General features: G+C 39.9%; 1 protein-coding gene across 3 annotated transcripts in view; it reads left to right on the top strand.

Annotated features, from left to right (window-relative positions):
• MEGF10 (multiple EGF like domains 10) overlaps positions 1-19,846 on the top strand; it is a 397,687-nt gene that overhangs the window by 358,483 nt on the left and 19,358 nt on the right. Inside the window, exons 16-20 of one of the 3 annotated variants that reach the window (XM_030927482.1) lie at positions 10,494-10,640; positions 11,843-11,977; positions 12,525-12,653; positions 15,643-15,771; positions 17,958-18,086. In XM_030927482.1, coding sequence (XP_030783342.1) covers positions 10,494-10,640; positions 11,843-11,977; positions 12,525-12,653; positions 15,643-15,771; positions 17,958-18,086 — 669 coding nt within the window. Of the gene's footprint in view, positions 1-1,378; positions 1,824-10,493; positions 10,641-11,842; positions 11,978-12,524; positions 12,654-15,642; positions 15,772-17,957; positions 18,087-19,846 lie in introns of those variants that run through there. The other 2 variants (XM_030927483.1, XM_030927484.1) reach the window with 2 other exon arrangements.

Below are 19,846 nucleotides of genomic sequence, written 5' to 3'. Positions count from 1 at the left end.
TCAAAATTCAGGCCAGCAAGATGGGGAAAATGTGAATTGCTTTGAAGAGTCCAGCAAGACCGCTGTGGTATATTTTGAGCACTGAGGAAAGAATGATTGAAATAAACCCTAAAAATATAACAAGGGTCACCTTAGTGAGGCAAAAAAATACTGATATTAATATGGCGAATATGCATATGCATATTATTGAATGGTTAATATGCAAATATTAGAATGTTCATTGCTGGAAGTAAAAGTTTTAAAACTTTCTTTTTTTTGATAATGTTCAGTCATGACAAATTCATAATATGATTGAGTACAAATTATCTAACCACAGGGTGGGTGATTGAGTGCAAATTATCTAACCACAGGGTGGGAGTTTCTCCTTATTTATATCACTTCATGGTTTCAGCCAGGAAGTTTATCACGCTAAAAGTGATCCTGAAAGAATAAGAAGTTTCTGCTCATGGTATACAGACTTGCTAAGCTATTTAGTGCCACCTTCCAAGTATCGTGAGCAAAAACATTGTTCTTCTAGGACTACTTTACATTCCTATGAGTAATGTGTTAGGGTTCCATTTTTTTCATTTCCTCACCAACACTAGTTATTATCTGACTTTTTGATCCTAGCCATCCTAGTTAGTGTACGGTGGTGTCTCACTGTGGTTTTGCTTCCCATTTCCATGATGGCTGATGATACTGAACATCTTTCTGTGCATTTATTGGTCATCTGTATTATCTTCTTTATATAAATCCCTATTCAGACTGTTCATTTTTTAACTGGATTTTCTTTTTATTATGGTATTATAATAGTTCTTTATATTTTTTAGATGTATGTCCCTTTTCAGATATATAATTTACAAATATTTTCTTCTATTCTTGGAGTTATTTTTTTCTTTCTTCATTATGACTTTTGCAGCAGAAAAGTTTTTATTTTGATGAAGTCTAGTTTATCTTTTTTATTTCATTGCTAGTGCTTTTGGTGTTACATCTAAAAAAAAAACATTGCCTGATTCAAGGTCACAAGATTTATGTCCGTGTTTCTCCTAAAAATGTTATACTTTTAGCTTTGTATTTAGATATTTGATCTATTTTGAGGTAATTTTTATATACAATATGAGGTAGGTGTCCAACTTCATTCTTTTGCATGTGGCTATCCAGTTGTCCCAGCACCATATGTGAAAAGACTATTCTTACCCTCACTGAATTGTCTTGATACTATTTTTAAAATTCAGTGTTCCATAAATGTGACAGGATTTATTTCTGGACTCTCTATTTCATTTCATTAGTCTGTATGTCTCTCCTTATGCCAGCACCATACTGTTTTAATTATTACAGCTTTGTAGGAAGTATTAAAACTGAGAAATTTGAGTCCTCTTAGTTGGATTTTCTTTTTCAGGATTGTTTTGACTATTCTGGGTCCTTGAATTTCCCTATAAATGGTAAAATCAATATGTTAATTTCCACAAAGAAGCAAGGTGGAGATTTAATGGAGATTGAATCTATAGATTAATTTGGGAAATACTGTTCACTTAACAATATGAAGTCTTCAGATTCATAAACATGGGATGTCACCAGCAACCTCTTCAGGTTGTGTCTGTCAGTCCTTTGGAACATGTTGAGAGCTTCTTTGGTTTTTAAAGGAGTAAACTGAGATGAACTGTCATGTGCTTGATTTCTAGTATCTGAGAGCTACCTTGAGAAACAGGCCAAGGCTGGTGCAGTGGACTTTATTTTCTACCAATAGGAGCTACCCACAGACACAAGGCCTCCCCAACCCTGTAGTTCCATCTTGACTTGCAAAACCTGAGATAACTTTGACTTCACAATAGGAAATTCTGCCTTCCACTGTTTCAGCTTGGCTCTTCATCCCCAAATGTTAAAACTGCATCACACTAAGGCTTAAACCATTTTAATTTTGTGACTTCACTAGGGTTCTTGAAGTTTTGTGACTTCGCTAGGGTTCTTGAAGTTTTGTGACTTCGCTAGGGTTCTTGAAGTTTTGTGACTTCGCTAGGGTTCTTGAAGTTCTCAAATGGAGAGATCGATACTAATTTCTCAATGACCACAGTGAAGCCAAATAACATTTTTAACCTTCTGGCAAATTCAGAACTTTTCTAACAGAGAGACCACATCATTTGTTTTATACAACACTCCACCAAATCGACTTTTGTCTTGTGAAGATAGAAAGAATCTGAGGTGTTCCTGAACACACCAGTCACTGCTCAAGTGTCCACCTACTTTGATGATTTAGAACCAGCCTATGAAAGGCACACTCTAGTGTACATGAGAAGAGCAAGAGACAGGATTTGGCCTGAAGCCAGCCGGAAAATGTGTTAGTTGCATTCCACAGTCTGGGTCATGGGGTAAGACAAATTATCCCATCTGGCCTTAGACCTATCAAGCTCCTACGGGAATGCAGTGGCTTTGTCACACAATGTAATCTTGTAATCCTCTGTCCATCTGTGGCCGGCCTGCTTCTCTAAATGGGAAGACTACCGCTTCATGCTGCTCTATTGCTTGTTGCCCACTATCTCTGCCTCATGGCCTGTCAGTCATTATTGCTTCTAGACCAGCTAAGTTGCCCCAGTGTCTCATTCCTGGGTCTTCTGTGTGGGCTGTTTGTCTGTAAGCATCTGTCAGTATCTAAGCCTGCTGTGAGGTCATCCCTCACACTTACAGAATATACTTGGTATAAAAAAAAAACATGTAGAGGAAAAGAAAATTACTGAAGTTCCAAAAAACACCTACAATTGGACCAAGAATTGGCTTATTTTTTTTTAAAGGAAAGAGCAACTTCTGTATGTTATTTACAAAGGACATCATTTTATTGTCTGCACCGGACAGACTGATAATTTTTTACCCATAGAAGTGTTTTGGGTTAGTACCTTGTTAGGACTTTTCTGAACATAAAGAAGGTTTTGCTTTTCATTTAAGACACCAGGTTTGAGGTCAAAAAATAAACCATAAGCCCAGGGAAGCAAGCAATTCTATTTCCTCTCATCCCTGTTGCTGAGATTGCTGTAGGTGAACTATTAAGTATCCCTGGACGGGGCAGCAGTATGTAGGGTAGGAGGCTTGTGTGTAGTGAGGCTTTTATGAACAAATCAGTGAAAGCTGACACAGAAGCCAGGGCTCTTCCCCTGACCAAATCAACAAGATGTTCTTAAGTGCTCTGTCAACTGTGGACACTGTGGGGAGAGGCTGATCAGTTGGATTTGGAGCCAGAGATAAGAGTCAGAAGGGTCTTGTTCCTCTTTACAAAGGAATTAACGTGACTAAATTGAGGAAGTCTCACCCTAAGGTGAGATGCCAAGGAAGTTGGCTTGCTCTCTTGCTGTGTACTTACATCCACCATTCCTTATAACTTCAACCAACTGTCTAGTATTTGACTGTTCTCTTAAAGGAACGGAGGCTTTTTTATTTCTATTATAATTGATAGTCCTATTTTACCTAGTCATAAAATAAGTCCTCAAAATATACTGCTATGAAAAGTAAACAAAATAAAAGTTGCGTTTGACATTTTGGATCCTATTTCCAAAAAAAGTACCATTTTATTGTAGTATGTGGTTATTTGAAACCTTAATTTATTGTCATTTTTAGCCAATAGACAATTTTATCAAAAAGAGGCAGATTGCAGTAGAAGAATGGGGAAGATGAAATACCATTCAGGATTTAGGCTGTGTCCTATGCTGCTTCTCCTATGCCTCTGGACCTCTGGTATACTCTCTCTTTCTCTCTCTCTCTCTGCTATAAAATGAGGCTGACTTTTCAAAATGATTATACTGAAATTTCAGATGTCAGTGAAATATAATTATGAGTGTGTGTGTATACTTATGTGTGTATATTTCCAGAGTGATATACTTTTATAAAGTATTTTCCCAAAATTACAGAAACAGACTGAAGTTTATGTCTTCTTTTCTGCTCTGACTTCAGTCAGCCAGAACACCCATTTGCTGAGCATTACAGCTAATCAAGATTTCATTCCAGCTGACTGGGAACATGTGCAGTGTCCGGCCTCATTCCCAGCCCTGGCTAAGATCACTGTCACCTGGGAACTCTTCGAACTTGCATATTCCCAGTCCCCACCTCACACCTACTAAATGAGAATTTGGAAAGTGGCTTAGGAGGAGGAAGATTATGGAGCCTCTGCCCATCCATAAGGCACATTTGATACAAATTTGGAAAAGATTTGGAAATCCCTCAGGATGTACTCCTTGGCACGTGAAGTGCAAGCTGGATTTCTGCCCCAAGTTAGCCCCTTGGCCAGGGGCTCTTGCATAGTGCAAGAGCAAAACCTTACTTGGTGGCCTTGTCTGCCCTGGTGACCCAGGCAGGCAGTGGCAATTATGGTCTGCATACTGGCATCTGCTGTGCTGTATTACTCCAGTTATTGAAGAGCTTGGGGTCTGGGATGCATTTCTTTGACAGAAACCACATAATCAATGGCAAATGAGAAGAGGAGATTTAAGGATGTGTTTATATCAGAATAAAAAAGTTAAATGCTAAACAGATAAAAAGGATAATAGGACACCCAATCAAACTCTAGGCGTCTTGAGAAAGAGAGAAGAGACTAGCAAGGTGTGGTATAATTGTAAGGGGAGGGGAAGGAGAATAAGAGGAGAGGTTGGGGGCTCATCTGAGCCCAGCCAGGAGGGGTGGAATTGGAAGGAGGAGTCCTGTGGCAAGTTGATGAGAAGAGCCCACTTTTCCACTCTTCCCAGCAAGCAGAACTAGGCCTACAGTGGCCTCAACCTCTCTCCACAAGGAAAGCTCTCCTCTCCATGTTTTAACAAACACCAAGTTTGATCAGCTGAGTGAGTGAGCTGCTACTTCAGGGACTAATCTGTCCTGAGGTGATGTCTTATGCAGCTAAGGGACTCCCAAATTGTTAAAATAGGGGGAGACCTACCTTCCTTTGTCCAGTGACATATAAGTGCAAATCCAAGTTGGAGATAATAACTTTAGTCAAATGAGTTTAATTAATACGCCTGCACCCAATCAGCCACAAGTACAAATGACTCACTATCTGACCCTTTTGGGTACTGAGGAGTGGAGAGTGTGTCTGCAAGTTCATATGTATATGTCTGTTTGTTTGGGGGAGGGGATCATATAAAAGCAGAAGGCTGGGCCCCTGCTGTGAGAGTGAAGGGAGGTGCTCATCCCTCCCCCCAAAAAGAGGCCAAAGAAAAAGCCAAAGCTCCACTATCTGCCTAGCAATCCTTTCTGCTTGCTTTTATCTGGGTCCAGACTCAGGCAGACCATGGGGTCTGGTATTTTTTTTTTTTTTTTTTTTTTGTCTTGTAACTGCAAAGGCAAACATCTCTGATTTTTATGACTTATTAAGACTTTTTTCAACTTTGTTGAACTATATAAAGCAGATTCCTTTTACTGGATCTTTAAAATCCATAGTACCCAAATAGAAAGATTTGGTTTAACAACCATTTGTTGAGTGTCTCCGGGTTCTATGCAACCATAATGCTTGGGTGCTGGAAACATGGAGAGGAAGTGATGCCAACTCCCATCCTGCAGAAACTCACATTGCATCAAGACAGACACTGTATTGGCAGAGATGGATATACCAGTGAATAACTTCTCTATACTACACCACACCACACTACACTACACTACACTACACTACACTACACTACACTACACTACACTACACTACATCACTGCTTTGTTGGTCAAAGGATTAGAAAAGCAGAAAACGTGTTGTGACTAAATACTATATTTCCTCCGTCTTATAATTACCAAGCCCAATTATTATTAACAAATATCTCTCTTTGCTCTAATATATGTTTAATAGCTTGTTGCCCAGGAGTTAGACATTGAATCAAAATAGTTTTCTTCATTCACTATTGCTCCAAATATTGGAATACTGGCATAAGGAATATAAGCAATTAAGTAAGACAAGGATTTGGGATTATGTCTATGAAAGGGGAAAGAATGACACCCCAGATGATTTATTTACTGCATTCATGCAATCACAAATGCCCAGTGAATGCTGATTTCACATTGAGGCCGCTGGCATAATGCATCAGGCATTAATTGCACGAACATTTCTTTAGAGCTGCTTAGCTGAAGTTTATCACGATCATTCAGCCATTGCCTAGCAACTTGTGAAGGCTATCAAAGAGCTCTTTGTCCTCAGTCCTGGCAAAAACAGTCCCTTACAGATCTCCTTATCAGCATTAGAACATTTATCAGAAGAGAAATGCTCCCATTAACCAGAGATGGCTGCAGATTTAAACCTACCCCCTTCCCATTTTGCCCCTTCTTCCCAATATTTTAGGAAGTTGTTTCCTGAACTATTAAAGTTTTTATCTATTTTTTGCTAAAACTTCTGAAGGAATTTCCTTAAGATGTCATATAATTCTTTTATGGCCTAATAATCTGGGCTTACATGTAAAAACACAGACCTGAGCCCCCAAATGCATATTTGCTCAAAAATAAGCAAGGCAGACATCTCCACCTCCTTAGCAGGGAAGGGTCACCATTTTTGGTACACAACCTATAAATATGTTGGGCTTCCTGGTTTGAGTGAAGACTGATTCAGGAAAGCAAAGAACGATGTGGTTGCTCCATCCCATTAGAAAGTGGTCCTGAATATCATATAGGAAAGAGGAATTATGCTTATTGATTCATTCAACAAATATTTATTTAACACCTCCCATGTGCTAGGTGCTATGGTAAGCAACAACAGGCATTGTCTCTCCCTCAGGGAGCTGCCAGAATTAATTACCTTTGGTGGAGAATTGGAGGGGAGTCTTCATCTGCATTTTCTTCTATATCTCTCCAGAATTCATCTTCCCCTGCATCTGTGCTGGCATTGACTTAGTTTCATGCCTTGTCACTTTGATCATATTTTTTTACCCCCATTTGGGGTTCCCCAGGTAAAGAGCACCTGACAGGTTTTCTTTCTTCCCAGGCTCAACATCTTCAGGCTATCTTCTGTCCTATAAAGTGCAAATTTAGTTATGCTCCTTCCTTCTTAAAATTGTTCGTTTGGTCCCTGTTAACACCAGCGGGAGGTTCACACTCTATAGCATGGCACTGTTGGCTCAACTCAGTGTAGCCACTGCTTGGCAGCCCAGATACCTCACCTGCTCTCCCCAGCCCCTGAGTTTCAGCTGTACCCAACACTTGCAGTTCCCAAAGGACAGACACTTCTTTGGGCTTCTGAGCCTTGCAGCCACTGTTCCTTTAGCCTACAGTCCTCTTCTCCCTTCACAAGCTACCTCTGTTCCTGATCATGATCCCCAGGCAGAGTGGGGTGTGCCTGTTCTGTAGTCATTATCACCCTGGAGTTACATTTTTAAGAAAACTTCTCACCAGCAAGCCAGGCGCTGGCCGGATCCCTTGAATGTTTGCTGAGTTGGGTTTCCTTTTCTGCCTTTGATAAACAAAGAAACAAAAAGATGTTTTGTAGGACTCTAGCAAAGTTGGCAGAAAATAAGAGGAGATAAATATAAATAATACACATGTACACACACAGAGACAAAAATAATGGTTAAAGCAAAACTTACAACTCTTCATCCTGGAGAATATTTCATTTCAGGATTATCCTTAAATGGAAGTCACATCAGCAGTCATATACCTGGTGCAACTTAGAGAAACAGTTACCCAACACTCTCTTCGTGATACTTACTGCCTGAAATTCCACAATTAGATACTTATTTCTTAGGCTCTTAGAATGCATGCTGTCTTAGAATATCAGTATTCTCCAGAGAAGGTACTACTCACCAATAATAAATGTATCTTGTCCTTTTCTGACTGTAAGACGAAGGGAAAAATAACCAGGAGGGCACAGAGGACCAGAAGGGGAGAAGCAGCAATAGGAGAAGAGGGTGCAGCAAGAGGAGGAAAGATAACTCCACACCTTTCCCTGGAATTGCCCCCTAACTGAGACATACTTGATATTTATCTTCACATAGATTAGGTATTAGTATCTGCAAAATGCTGACTCATTTTTTACTGATTATTGATAGAGTAAAATAAAAGGACTTGAATTTTTTAAGAGGGAGTTGGTAATAGAATTTTTATAATTTATATTCAAAGGAAACATTTCTTTGCAATTCTAAGATAAAAGTTATTTTCAAGTAAGCTTGAGACAGTTGAAAGATGCTTATATGATTGGACACAGAAGGTTTGATCAATGATCTATAGACTTTGCTATGATTCTCTGGAAATGAAATGATGGGTAAACCATATGAAACAAGCTTATCTCTGCAGTGGATCTTCTTGCTATAGGTTGGGCCTTGTTACTTACACAAACATTACCAGGATATAGTTGATTATGACTGATGGCTAGGCTAATCAGCTAAACAAACCTCTCAAGGGAAGAGGAATCAGTTATGAAAGAAAGGATCTCTTTACTCAGATTTGCCTGTCTGGCCTGTAGTCATTTTTCTTAACATGCTCAGATTGAGAATGGGCTAAGCTATACATAAATCATGATAACCTATGTTATAAAAAAGCAGCATATACTTTTGACTTAAAGTGTACTCCATTCCATCTTAACTGAATTTATTAAGTGTAATTTGAAGCAGTGATTTGGCAAATAGTTGATAAACTAAGTCATCATAAATGGCTAAATCTTACGTCTCCCCCAAGTCCCCACCCTAACAAAAAAGCATAAAAAATCAGGACTAATTTTTCAGGATGATGATCAGTCAGATTAACTAGATAATTACTCAGCTTCCACTTCTTCGAAATCTTCACTGGGATTTGCCTTGATGGCTCCAGACCAAAATGCCCTGGATTGGTTGTCTAAGTCTCTGTGATAAACAGGTGTCCCCATCTTAGCTGTTGTTAAGCAGGAGTCTTGGCTCACGGTCAGAGTCTAGGACCTGAATTTGAATTGAGAGTGAAGCGTTTAGCAGGTTACCCTTGTTGGTACTTTCTTTAAATTCACAAAACAAAGTTGAGGTTTGCAGACTTGTTTTGAAGTGATTTACTGCTTAATATGTTTGATGCTTCTGCCTTGTATAGGTGTGGATATAAATTCCAGGTAAGATTCTGTGGCTGATGTATCACATTTGGGGAGGGTAGAGTTTGCAATTTCATCTCAGTTTTTCAAAAGAGATTTGAAAAAAAAAAAGATAATATATTCATGATTGCAAGAAAAAAATCAACATAGTAGGCCCAGATTTCATATTTTATTCTGTGGGAAATATTTAAACTCCAATTGGTTTATGAATAGACCTGGTTTCCTTCCTTCAGCCCACGGTCCAAATGAAATAAAAATCTATTGTTGGGTCAAGCTAGACACAATGAGGTCTGCGTGCTTTCTTGCCTGCTTAATGGCCTTTACCGTGTGGGAGACTTTCAGAAGGAAAAAAACAGAACAGTGGATCTTCTTGCTATTCTGCTATTCCAGTGTTCACCGGAAATGGCATACCAATTAGCAACATTCATGTTATAGTTTGGGACTGCTTCCATATTAAGGTTCAGACTGTGGTGACTTTTTGCCTGAGTACTTTAGAAGTCAGAACTGTAACACAAGACATGACCATCTCAGCATCGTGGTGCTGGGTGGTTGTTAGTATTCTGGAATCCTGGAGGGTGTGTGTGCTTGCTCTTAATGTGTTTTCATTTGCTCTGAGGCCAGCAACTTCCAGTTCACTACTAATTATTACTTATTGCCTTTCAATGTGAAGAGGATTTCTTTGAGTTGTGAAGAATTCTGGCAAGAAAGAGGCCCCTATTGTATTTCCAATATGAATATGCAGAAGAGACTTATTTATCTCAAATAAAACCTGGCTTTAGATATATTTTTGCAAGCTTGGCTTTCCTCTCTGTTTCCTTTTGGCATTTTGTTGTTGTTGTTGTTAATTCTAAAGTTTCTCAATACTTAAAATGAGAGTTAAACACCTGCATACAGTTTCATAATAATCGATAGCATAGACAACAGCTACAAATAATGTCAGTTGTGATATTCTGCCAATATCTCTCCAATGTCAGATAAGATTTTTAAGGAGGAATTTGGTGGCACGTGTCAGTGCATCTTTCTGTTCTGCACAATGCACCATCAAGTTATTTTAAGATTATGTTTATTTGTTTAATCCAGGGGAGGGTTTTCTTCATGTAAAACATTTTATGGAACTGTGCATTGCCTTATCCTTTTACACTTTATTTCTCTATGAAAACAAAGAATGGAAGGAGGAGGAGGAAGTCACCAAGGCTAAAATATATCGTATTGTTGATAAATTTTACTTGCAATAGACAGAGCCCTTGGGCTTCCACTTTGCTCCCTCCTCCTGAAGAATAAAAATCAATATAACAAAAGTGTGCTATTCCTTCTTCGTGACTCCATAGAAAATTGTTCTGGGTATTATTTTAATGTTATGATGATACTGTGTACTGATGTGTATAAGGTGATAACTCGCCATTCATTGCTGCTCGTGATCCTCAGGTTTAGTACTGTGAGCTTAGTCCTCATCTTTGAATTAGTATCTGCGGAAGTTACACACTGCCTCTCACTCAGCCTTGCCCCATGTGCATTATTACAGGTGTCCACTGTGACAGTGTGTGTGCTGAGGGACGCTGGGGCCCCAACTGCTCCCTGCCCTGCTACTGTAAGAATGGGGCTTCGTGCTCCCCTGACGATGGCATCTGCGAGTGTGCACCAGGCTTCCGCGGCACCACTTGTCAGAGGAGTAAGTGTCTCATTAGGCAGTAATTTCCACCTTCCCTTCCCTGGGCACCATGTACAGAATAATGATCTCTGTCCTACCTCTCAGTTTATAGTGATGTCCTGTTGCACTTGAAGGCAAAAGAGAGTGTAATGGTTCACTTGTCCTTTGCAGAACTGTGTTGAGAGCACTTCCCCAAGAGCTTCATTCTTTCCAGCCTTCAGAACTAACCTAACAGATGGGGATTTAACCATTTCTTCTCAATAATTACTTCATTGCCTCATTGGCACAACCATCAGTATATATTTCTTCATCCTTCCTGAAAGCTTGCAAATGGTGTTCTAGAAATTCATTGACCTGTAAATATTTTATTCAGCAATTTGGCATTGGCCTTACCTCAATTACCAGACGTCAACATCAGCCAAACCTTGAGGCAAATCATTCATCCTGCTAGTAGTCTTAAAATCAGTGCTATGGGGAAAATGGAATTGCGAAGTTGAAAAAGGAAACTGTTGACATTGGTCCTTAAGACTTCTGAGTTAGAGAAGGATCCATAAGATTTTACTTATTATTTTAGTGAATGCAATCAAAAAAGAATATGTGACTAATTATAAGTTACACTATTCTAATTTTTAAAATTGCCTTTTCCCCCATAAGAATTCTATGCAGTTATCCTATATTTAAAACTGAATAATATATTGGCAAGAACTTAAGTATACAGCATTTTGCTTAATCACTTTTCGATTACAGTCATTAACCTGAACCATTTTGAGGAGGAAAAACCTTCAAATTTTGACTGTCGATCTATTTTTATTGCCAGTAACAACTCTTAAAGAATAAAGGATCAATAAATGGATTGAGAGTGCTTATCTGAGACTTATTAGTATTACAATTTTTTAATCTCTTTATTTATTCAATGAAAATTCCTGGAGCCCCTGCTTTATGCCAAACCTTGAGCTAACTGGGGCCTTAAGTGGGAAAATAAAGAAGATTAAGACATTTGCTTGCTCTCAAGAAACTCAGAGTTTAGTGACTTCTTTTCCTTATTAAAGAGTTCCTTTGTTCCTTCATTGTTCTTGTTTTCTACTTGGAAAATTATCTATATTGTTCTTACTTTTTTTTAAGGTTTTGCTTTTTAACCTCTAAAACTTTAACTAGATCCCAATCTGGAATGCGAGAGAGATGCATCTCAGAAGGATAACTGCTGATTTCCCTTCTATTTTCAGTCTGCTCCCCTGGTTTTTATGGGCATCGCTGCAGCCAGACATGCCCACAGTGTGTTCATAGCAGCGGGCCCTGCCACCACATCACCGGCCTGTGTGACTGCTTGCCTGGCTTCACAGGTGCCCTCTGCAACGAAGGTAAGGCACGAAGCATCCTGGACAGCTGGGTGGTGATGAGCACGCACTGGAGATGAGCACGCCCTGTCCTCAGGCCTCCCCTTGGCCTCCCTGAAGGCCACGTTTTCAGCTGCTGCTAGGAATGTGTTCTGCTGTGCTGTGTCTGCAGCTTCTCAGATAGGACTTTGAGCTTTGGAAAAACTGGCTTGCCGCTCCAGCAAAACGTTTTTATTCCCTGAGTTGTGCTACTCTTCAGTTTTAGCTGGACACATCGTCCCATAAACAATCAATATGAGAAAGGATTTTTGACTCCCAGAACAAGAAGTCGTGAAGTCAGATTTCTAGAAGTGCAATGATGTCCCCTGGTTTGTGATGCTGTAATGAGAATCTTTGGCTTCATGGATTTGTAAAAATGAGCCCATTCAAGATGAGGGATGCTGTTGAGCAGAGATAGCTACCAATGAGCAGCTGGGCCTGTGACCTTTAAAGTCATTTCCTGTGCTAAGATTCTAGGGATTCTATGAGAGGGGTTGTGATTGTGAGTTACTGATCTATAGCTTATTCACAGTGTGTCCCAGTGGCAGATTTGGGAAAAACTGTGCAGGCATTTGTACCTGCACCAACAACGGAACCTGTAACCCCATTGACAGATCTTGTCAGTGTTATCCCGGTTGGATCGGCAGTGACTGCTCTCAACGTAAGTCTTGTTTGAGAACAATTAATCAACTGTTCTTATTTGTTTGTTTTCAGATTCTTTAGGATTGAAGTATGAGTGTTTTTATATAATCAATAAAGAATATATGACTAACTAAAAGACACATTCTACTTTAAATTCTTTTTTTAAAATTCTTTTTTTCCCCATTAAGTCCTCTATGCAATGGTCCTATGTTTAACCCAAATAATGTCTTGGAAAGAACCTAAATATGTAACATTTTGCTTATCCACTTTTCAGTGATTCATCGTCCATTGAAATAAACAAAAACAGCTGTATTTAGAAGTTTATCTCTTCATTTTGTGTTTATCTGGAGAGTTAATTACAGAGAAAGAAAAAATGGAATTAAATGATGTGAGCCTTAGAAACCTATTGGGAACCAGAGTGAACTGCCCACCTAATATGCTTACCTTCACCTTGGCATCACCCAAGTGCCTTCCACACCATTGGATTTCAGACAGGAATTGTGTGACCCTATAAGGGACTATATAGATGACTCTGAGAGCACCCATGTCATGAAAAAAGTGACATCGACTATAAGTCATTCATGAATGTTTTGAAAGGGTCAGGGCAATGTCTAAAAGTATTCAACTCTTGACCAAGGAATAGCATATGTATGGGGTAATCTGGTTTCATTCATTATAAATTTTATGAAACACTCTCAGTTTATATTGAATTCCCCCATCATGCACATAAGAGAAATCAAAGAATTACTGTGTGCAGTCATTTTACATGGTGCTTTATTGATAATTTAATTCAAACTTCACAGTTACAAGCAACCTGCAAATACTAATTGATGAGCAATATGTTTTTTGCTGGAAGACTTTTTTCTGAATGTTAATTTTTTCCGTAGGTAGTCCAGGCTGTACCCCATTTTTTAGGAATAAGGGAACAGAGCTAATAAATCTCAGAAGTGTAGCTCTTTGGTGAAGGAAGTGTTATGCGATGTGATTTCACTGCATTCTGGGGGCATCACCTCAGAAGAAATCAGTCTGTTTATATCTACATGTGTTGCAAGGGCTGTGACGGATAGCTGGGAATATGGACAGATTGATAAATAGATACTGAAAAACAGGGTTTGGGAAGAGTAAAAGGTCCAATATCATTGTCATAAAATGATTGATTTATATTGCTCCTTTGAAAAGCAGTCTTTATTTTGGAAATTCGTCCCTTCCTCATTTGGAGGAGGAATGTGCTGAAAGGAACAAAAATAGAAACACAACTATGAATGGAGACTATAGTGTTGCCTGCCCCGATAATCACTCCACAGGAAGCTGATTTATTTGGCAAAAGCCTTTGCTTCTCCTGGGGATCATTGATTTCATTGATTCCCTTATGGACTCTATGGAACCATCTTCATATTTCTTCTTGGCTGATTGTGAGCCTGTCTAAAGAGAGCAAAGTCCTTCACAGTGAAAACACAGACTTTGAAAACTTAAAGGGGTACATTTAAAGGGGCAGGTGTCTTTGGGAAAATGATTTTTTAAAGCACTATTTCTACATTTACCTTTTGGGAATATAAAGTTGAGTAATGCGTATTCCGATTCTCTGATCATAACAAATATGGGGAGAAAAACCTAATGGCAGCGGGTTACTTCAGAAAACTATATCGTGAACATAAATGGGTTTACAAAAGCTGATTAAATATCATCTAAGGAATAGGTTGCTTTAGGTAAAGAGTGCTTCCCTGAGCAGCAGACGGGCTAGACACTTCAATAGTTTTCACCGAGTCTCACTGTGACTTTAAAAGAGGGAAGCTGTATTTGTCTAACAAACAGCAAATATTGTTATTAATCTGTGTGACCTTGTACGAGTCACTATTAACCTTTTGTGACCTCAGTTTCTTCAGCTGTAAAATGAGGGTGTTGTACTTAGAAAATTTGTTCTAATGCTCACTCGAGACCTCAAGTGTCAGCTAGTATTTTCCCCTTGCTCTTGGACAAAAACAGTGCACAAATCATGGAAGAATTTTTTTTCATTTATAAAGTTACTTCATATGTATTATTGATTGCCTTTATTGGTCCACATTCCCTACGGGGTAGCCATATAGAAATTACAGGCGGTCCTCCTTTTAATGCAATTACGTTCCTGAAGTGTTAATATGAATAAAAAGTATTTTTTGTCAATGAAATTATTTTACCCCCGATCTCATGTTATTATTTCACAGACACTTTATCTGACTTTCTGATGATCTCTTCAATCGGCAGTGACCCCTAATGATTTAACTTTATTATTTTCTGCATCTTCCAATTAAGAGTTTTTACAAGGAAACCAATTTTTACATACCGCTGGGAACCTCAATATTTAAAAGGAGCCTAAAGTGGCAACTCTAGAGTAGACTGAAGAGTACAGGATTTAGAAATTGTGAACATGAGCTACATGGCCTTCGGTCCTTTAACCTCTCTTGAGTCAAGTCATTTTCCACACCCTATCTCTGCTCAAATGTCCTCTCCTCACAGAGGCCTTCCTCAGAGGACTAGCTCCCAAAATTATTGTCTTCCTTATCCTCTTTATGTTATTTTCATAATACTTACCACCATTGATTTTTCACTTGGTTGGTTGGTTGGTTGGTTGGTTTGCCTGCCTCCCTACCAAAATATAAGCTTCCAGAGGATGATTTGGACTTTGTCTTATCCTCTGCTATCTTCCTTGTGCCTGGAACAGTGTTGGGTACATAATAGATGTTGAATGTGTGTTTGTTTAATAACTGAATCTGTAAACTTGAGGTGATTTTTGCCCCAGCCACCTCACTCTGCAGTTGTAAATGAATACATATGTCAGTAATGACAGTCATTGTTGAAGTCGGCATGGCCATCTGGGATTTAGTGCGGAATTCAGAGCGGCGTGCTTTCTTAGTCCTAATGTACACTGCTAACCTCTCACATGTAGGGAGATGTGTAGGGGTGGATGGAATTCTCCCTACTTGGTATTGGCCTCAGAGCTCTGATGGACTTCTCCACACCTCTAATTTCAGCATGTCCACCTGCCCACTGGGGCCCAAACTGCATCCACACCTGCAACTGCCACAATGGAGCTTTCTGCAGCGCCTACGATGGGGAATGTAAATGCACTCCTGGCTGGACAGGGCTCTACTGCACTCAGAGTAAGTGACAAGCCTTCTGAGGCTCACCAAGGGGAGCCTCATCCAAGGAGGAAACAGCCTCACCCTCCTCATGCGTGACTGGAGCTCAAAAAAGGTCCCTGAGGTTGGACTACTTCTGTCTCCTAACGACCTGTAGACATCTAAATTTCTCTAAGTGATGAAGAGCTACTACATTCCAAGTATTCTCTCTAGGTTCTATCAGGACACTGAGGTGGAGCAATGCTGTGTGATGGTGTGCAGGTTATTTCTCTTCTCTCCTTTAACCAAACCATATTTATATGGATCAAATTCTCAATTCTTTATTCTAACAGCACAAAAGTTAGGATATAAAGATTAGAAAGGTAGTGAAGACAACAAGCCTCACTGCCTGATTTAATGTGTGCTCCTGGAAAAGGTGGAGTTCCATGGTTTTGAAACTGTAGCAAGCTTCAGAATCACCTGGAGTACACAACAAACACAGAAGCTGGTCCCATCCCAGAGAGCTGGGGCAGTGGGTCTGGACTGGCACCTGAGAATTGCCATTTTTATCAACTGGTAGTAATGCCAGCCTGGGACCATGCTTTGAGAGTCACTGCTCTAGTTCTTTTCCCCATTTTGTATTTCATAGCATCCTAACCATTTTTTCTTCCAGAAGGCTTTTAGCATGATAGGATATAATGTGTTTAGCATGATAGGATATAATGTGCAAAGTACTTACTCCAAAGCTGAGCATCATTGGGGAAGGAAGATTGTTCTCTGCCTTCTTACCTTCGGTTGAATAAAGGAGACAAGACAGGAAGGCATGTGTTATGATTAAGTACTAAATAGCGTACATTTTAAAATAATAGCAAGAAGCTGAGGAGGAAAGATGGGTCTGAAATTGAGCAATTCTTATTTAATACTAATTAGAGTACATAATTAAAGAATAGGCTGAAAAAGTCTTTAGAAACTTTCTAGAAGAGAATGTAGACCTTGAACCAAGATTTGAAAAGGATAATTGGCAAGGAAGGTGACTGGCCCAAGCATATTCTTCAGAGCTCATATATCTATAAATATTGTTTAACTTCCTAGAGAAAGGTACTTGTAAGATATTATTTATAATTCTAAAATTAGAATGTGCTTCAAACAGAGAACCCTTTTTCAAGTGCAAGTAACATGATATAGTGGGAGCAACATGGGGTACAGAGCCAGACCTCCCTGCGTTTGAATCATGGCCCTGCCAGTTGCCAGCTGTGTGACTTAGGGTACTTGGGGCTTAGTTCCTGTCTACAGGATGGGAATATCCATCCCTGCATTTCTGGCCTGCTGTAAAGATTAAACAAGAGAATGCATGAAAAGAATCTGGCACAGAGTAGGTGCTAAATAAATGCATGACAGCAGGGGGTCATCAGTGCGTACTGGCATCTGGGCACCGCCTCTGCTTCTTGAAAGTTCCATAAGAAAATGAGAAAATGAAAAGCATATGTAATATTTGGAAACAACCATTGAATCAGCCTGCATGGAATCTTTCATCATGCCAGAGATCCCCAAGACACTCTTGCAGGGCAGCTGCCAGCGCATGTAAGCCAACAGAATTTGTGGGTGTCTTTAGCTCAAGAGAGTCGCTAGTCTCAGCATTGAAAATTATGCAGCAGTGTGAAGGCTTATTGCTTTTTGCAAAGCACCTGTGAAGTATAATTGTTTTTAAGGTAAGCATTCTAGTATACCTCTTCAGGGAAGTTGATATTACCTAAGTTAATAACAGATAAAGTAGACAAGGCTAGTAGCAACAATAGAGAGAGATTCTGTACTACAAGTAAAAGCATACAGATAATTTTAATATAAAGTACCCATCTCAGTCCATTGGAATTTGAGTCTAGGATTCTAGTAGAAATGTGAAAGAATGAAAGGAAATGTCCTATTATTCCAGGATCGAAGGGATGTTTTTTTAGAAGGCACTAGTCTTGCCTCCAGGGGTACCAGTGATGATTACACTGACAGGAATGAAACTCTTCTGCCTCCTGCTTGTGAATTACAACCTCCTTGCAAGAGCCCTGTCTTGGGACTTCAAAGAAGCTCTTGTGGCAAGCTGAGATATGTACTATTCACTGTATTCTCTGATGGCTCAGTGTCATTCAAGTTTAAACACAAATATGTGGGAGGCACGAGCCTCCAAGTGTTTCTCTTCAGTAGCCTCTTGACTCCTGCTGTCCTCCCTCCTCCCACAGGATGTCCTCTAGGGTTTTATGGAAAAGACTGTGCACTGATATGCCAATGTGAAAACGGAGCTGACTGCGACCACATCTCCGGGCAGTGTACTTGCCGCACTGGATTTATGGGACGGCACTGTGAGCAGAGTAAGTATGAGAGTGCGGCATCGCTGGGTGGTATTTTTTTTTTCCTCCAGAATCACATTTCCTAGATGCCGGGAAATATTAAGGCAGAATTCACCACTCCTAGGTTGTTTGAGCGGATGGCTGGTTACTTCTCAGCATGACTGACTTCCCCTTCCAGAGGTCAGGCCGCCCTGGGATCCTTGCTGGTTACTCAGTGCTCTGGGTGGAGGAGGTGCGACTACAAGAATGAAGACAGAATTCAAGTTTTCCATTCTGTTCTTTCGGGCTCTCCCTTCCTCTCTTTCCTATTTTTGGAATGTGGCTGCTCAGAGCTTTAAAAGAGCCAGTCGAGCTTTCTTTATGGCAGAGGCGGGACCCGGGTCTCACATTGGAGGACAGTACATTCGATGGGGAGGAGGGCTGGTGGCCCAGGGCCAACCCCTGTTGCTGGTGAGGGAACAAATCCACGCAAACATTGCCACCCTTTCAACAACCTTCTCTAGATAGCACTTTTATACTGCTTCCATTAACAACTTCTCATCTTAGTCTTAACAACCTTCAAGACAACATACCGCCTTAAATTTTTTTAAGTCCCACTAGGGGAGAATATGCTGTTGGAATTACTCATCCTTATTTTTTATTTCCACCCCACTATCTATGCTTCCACTCAAGGAGTTATAAGAACAGTAGTCTTGGCCGGGCGCAGTGGTTCACGCCTGTAATCCCAGCACTTAGGGAGGCCGAGATGGACAGACCACGAGGTCAGGAGTTCGAGAACAGCCTGGCCAACATAGTGAAACCCCGTCTCTACTAAAAATACAAAAAATTAGCTGGACGTGGTGGCGGGCACCTGCAATCCTAGCTACTCAGGGAGCTGAGGCAGGAGAATTGCTTGAACATGGGAGGCGGAGGTTGCAGCGAGCTGAGATCACACCACTGCATAGCAACCGGAGCGACAGTGCAAGACTCCGTCTCAAAAAAAAAAAAAAAAAAAAAAAAAATTAGTCTTAAGAAAATGGAATATTGCAAATTAGTTTATTATTCCTTTCCTCTATGACTTTCATTCAGTATTCACAATAAATAAGGGCTTAGGGCTGTATCGGACCCACTTTCTTATGATAAAACCTTTTAGGCAGGAAAAGGTGAAGAACAATTCCTGTTTAGCACAGGTTGTACTCTTGGGAAGGATCTGCCAAGATTATGGCCATAGGAGCAGTGTGGTCTGGAAAGGTTGATCAGGAAAGCAGGACTCTGGAAATAAAGCATCCCTCCCCACTCCACTCCACTGGCGCCTCACAGAGCCACTTTGAGCCTGGTTGCCTCAATCTTATGTGCTAAACCCTAGGGTATTTTTGCATATCCTCTTTCTAGCAAATATACAAAAGTGACATCCAGGAATCAGCTCAAGACAGAGACAGCCCAATTTTAGTTTTGCATCACTGTTTCATTGAGTCATGAAACAGATCCTGACTGAGTGACACAGTTGCATTCACACCTCTTTTGTGCATATAAATATTGTATGTCTGTGTATAAATCTCTAAACATATTCATGGAAACCAGAATAGGCTCAAAATTTTACTTGAATGCCAGATGACTGGTTAAGGTCTTATTAAATAAGAAAACCTCTTAAGGACTTCCGTGATTACTCTCAACAGCAAATTAAAGTGTCCCTATTTTTGGAGATTTCCCCCAATGCTTATTTGTAAACAGAAACCCTGTGTTTGACAGAGAATTCTAATAATACTAGCACATTGCCCCCTGCTGTTAACTTTATGAAAAAC

The sequence above is a fragment of the Rhinopithecus roxellana genome, chromosome 3 (assembly GCF_007565055.1).
Source record: "Rhinopithecus roxellana isolate Shanxi Qingling chromosome 3, ASM756505v1, whole genome shotgun sequence".
Classification (NCBI taxonomy): domain Eukaryota; kingdom Metazoa; phylum Chordata; class Mammalia; order Primates; family Cercopithecidae; genus Rhinopithecus; species Rhinopithecus roxellana.
This window is presented reverse-complemented; position numbering and strand designations above follow the sequence as displayed.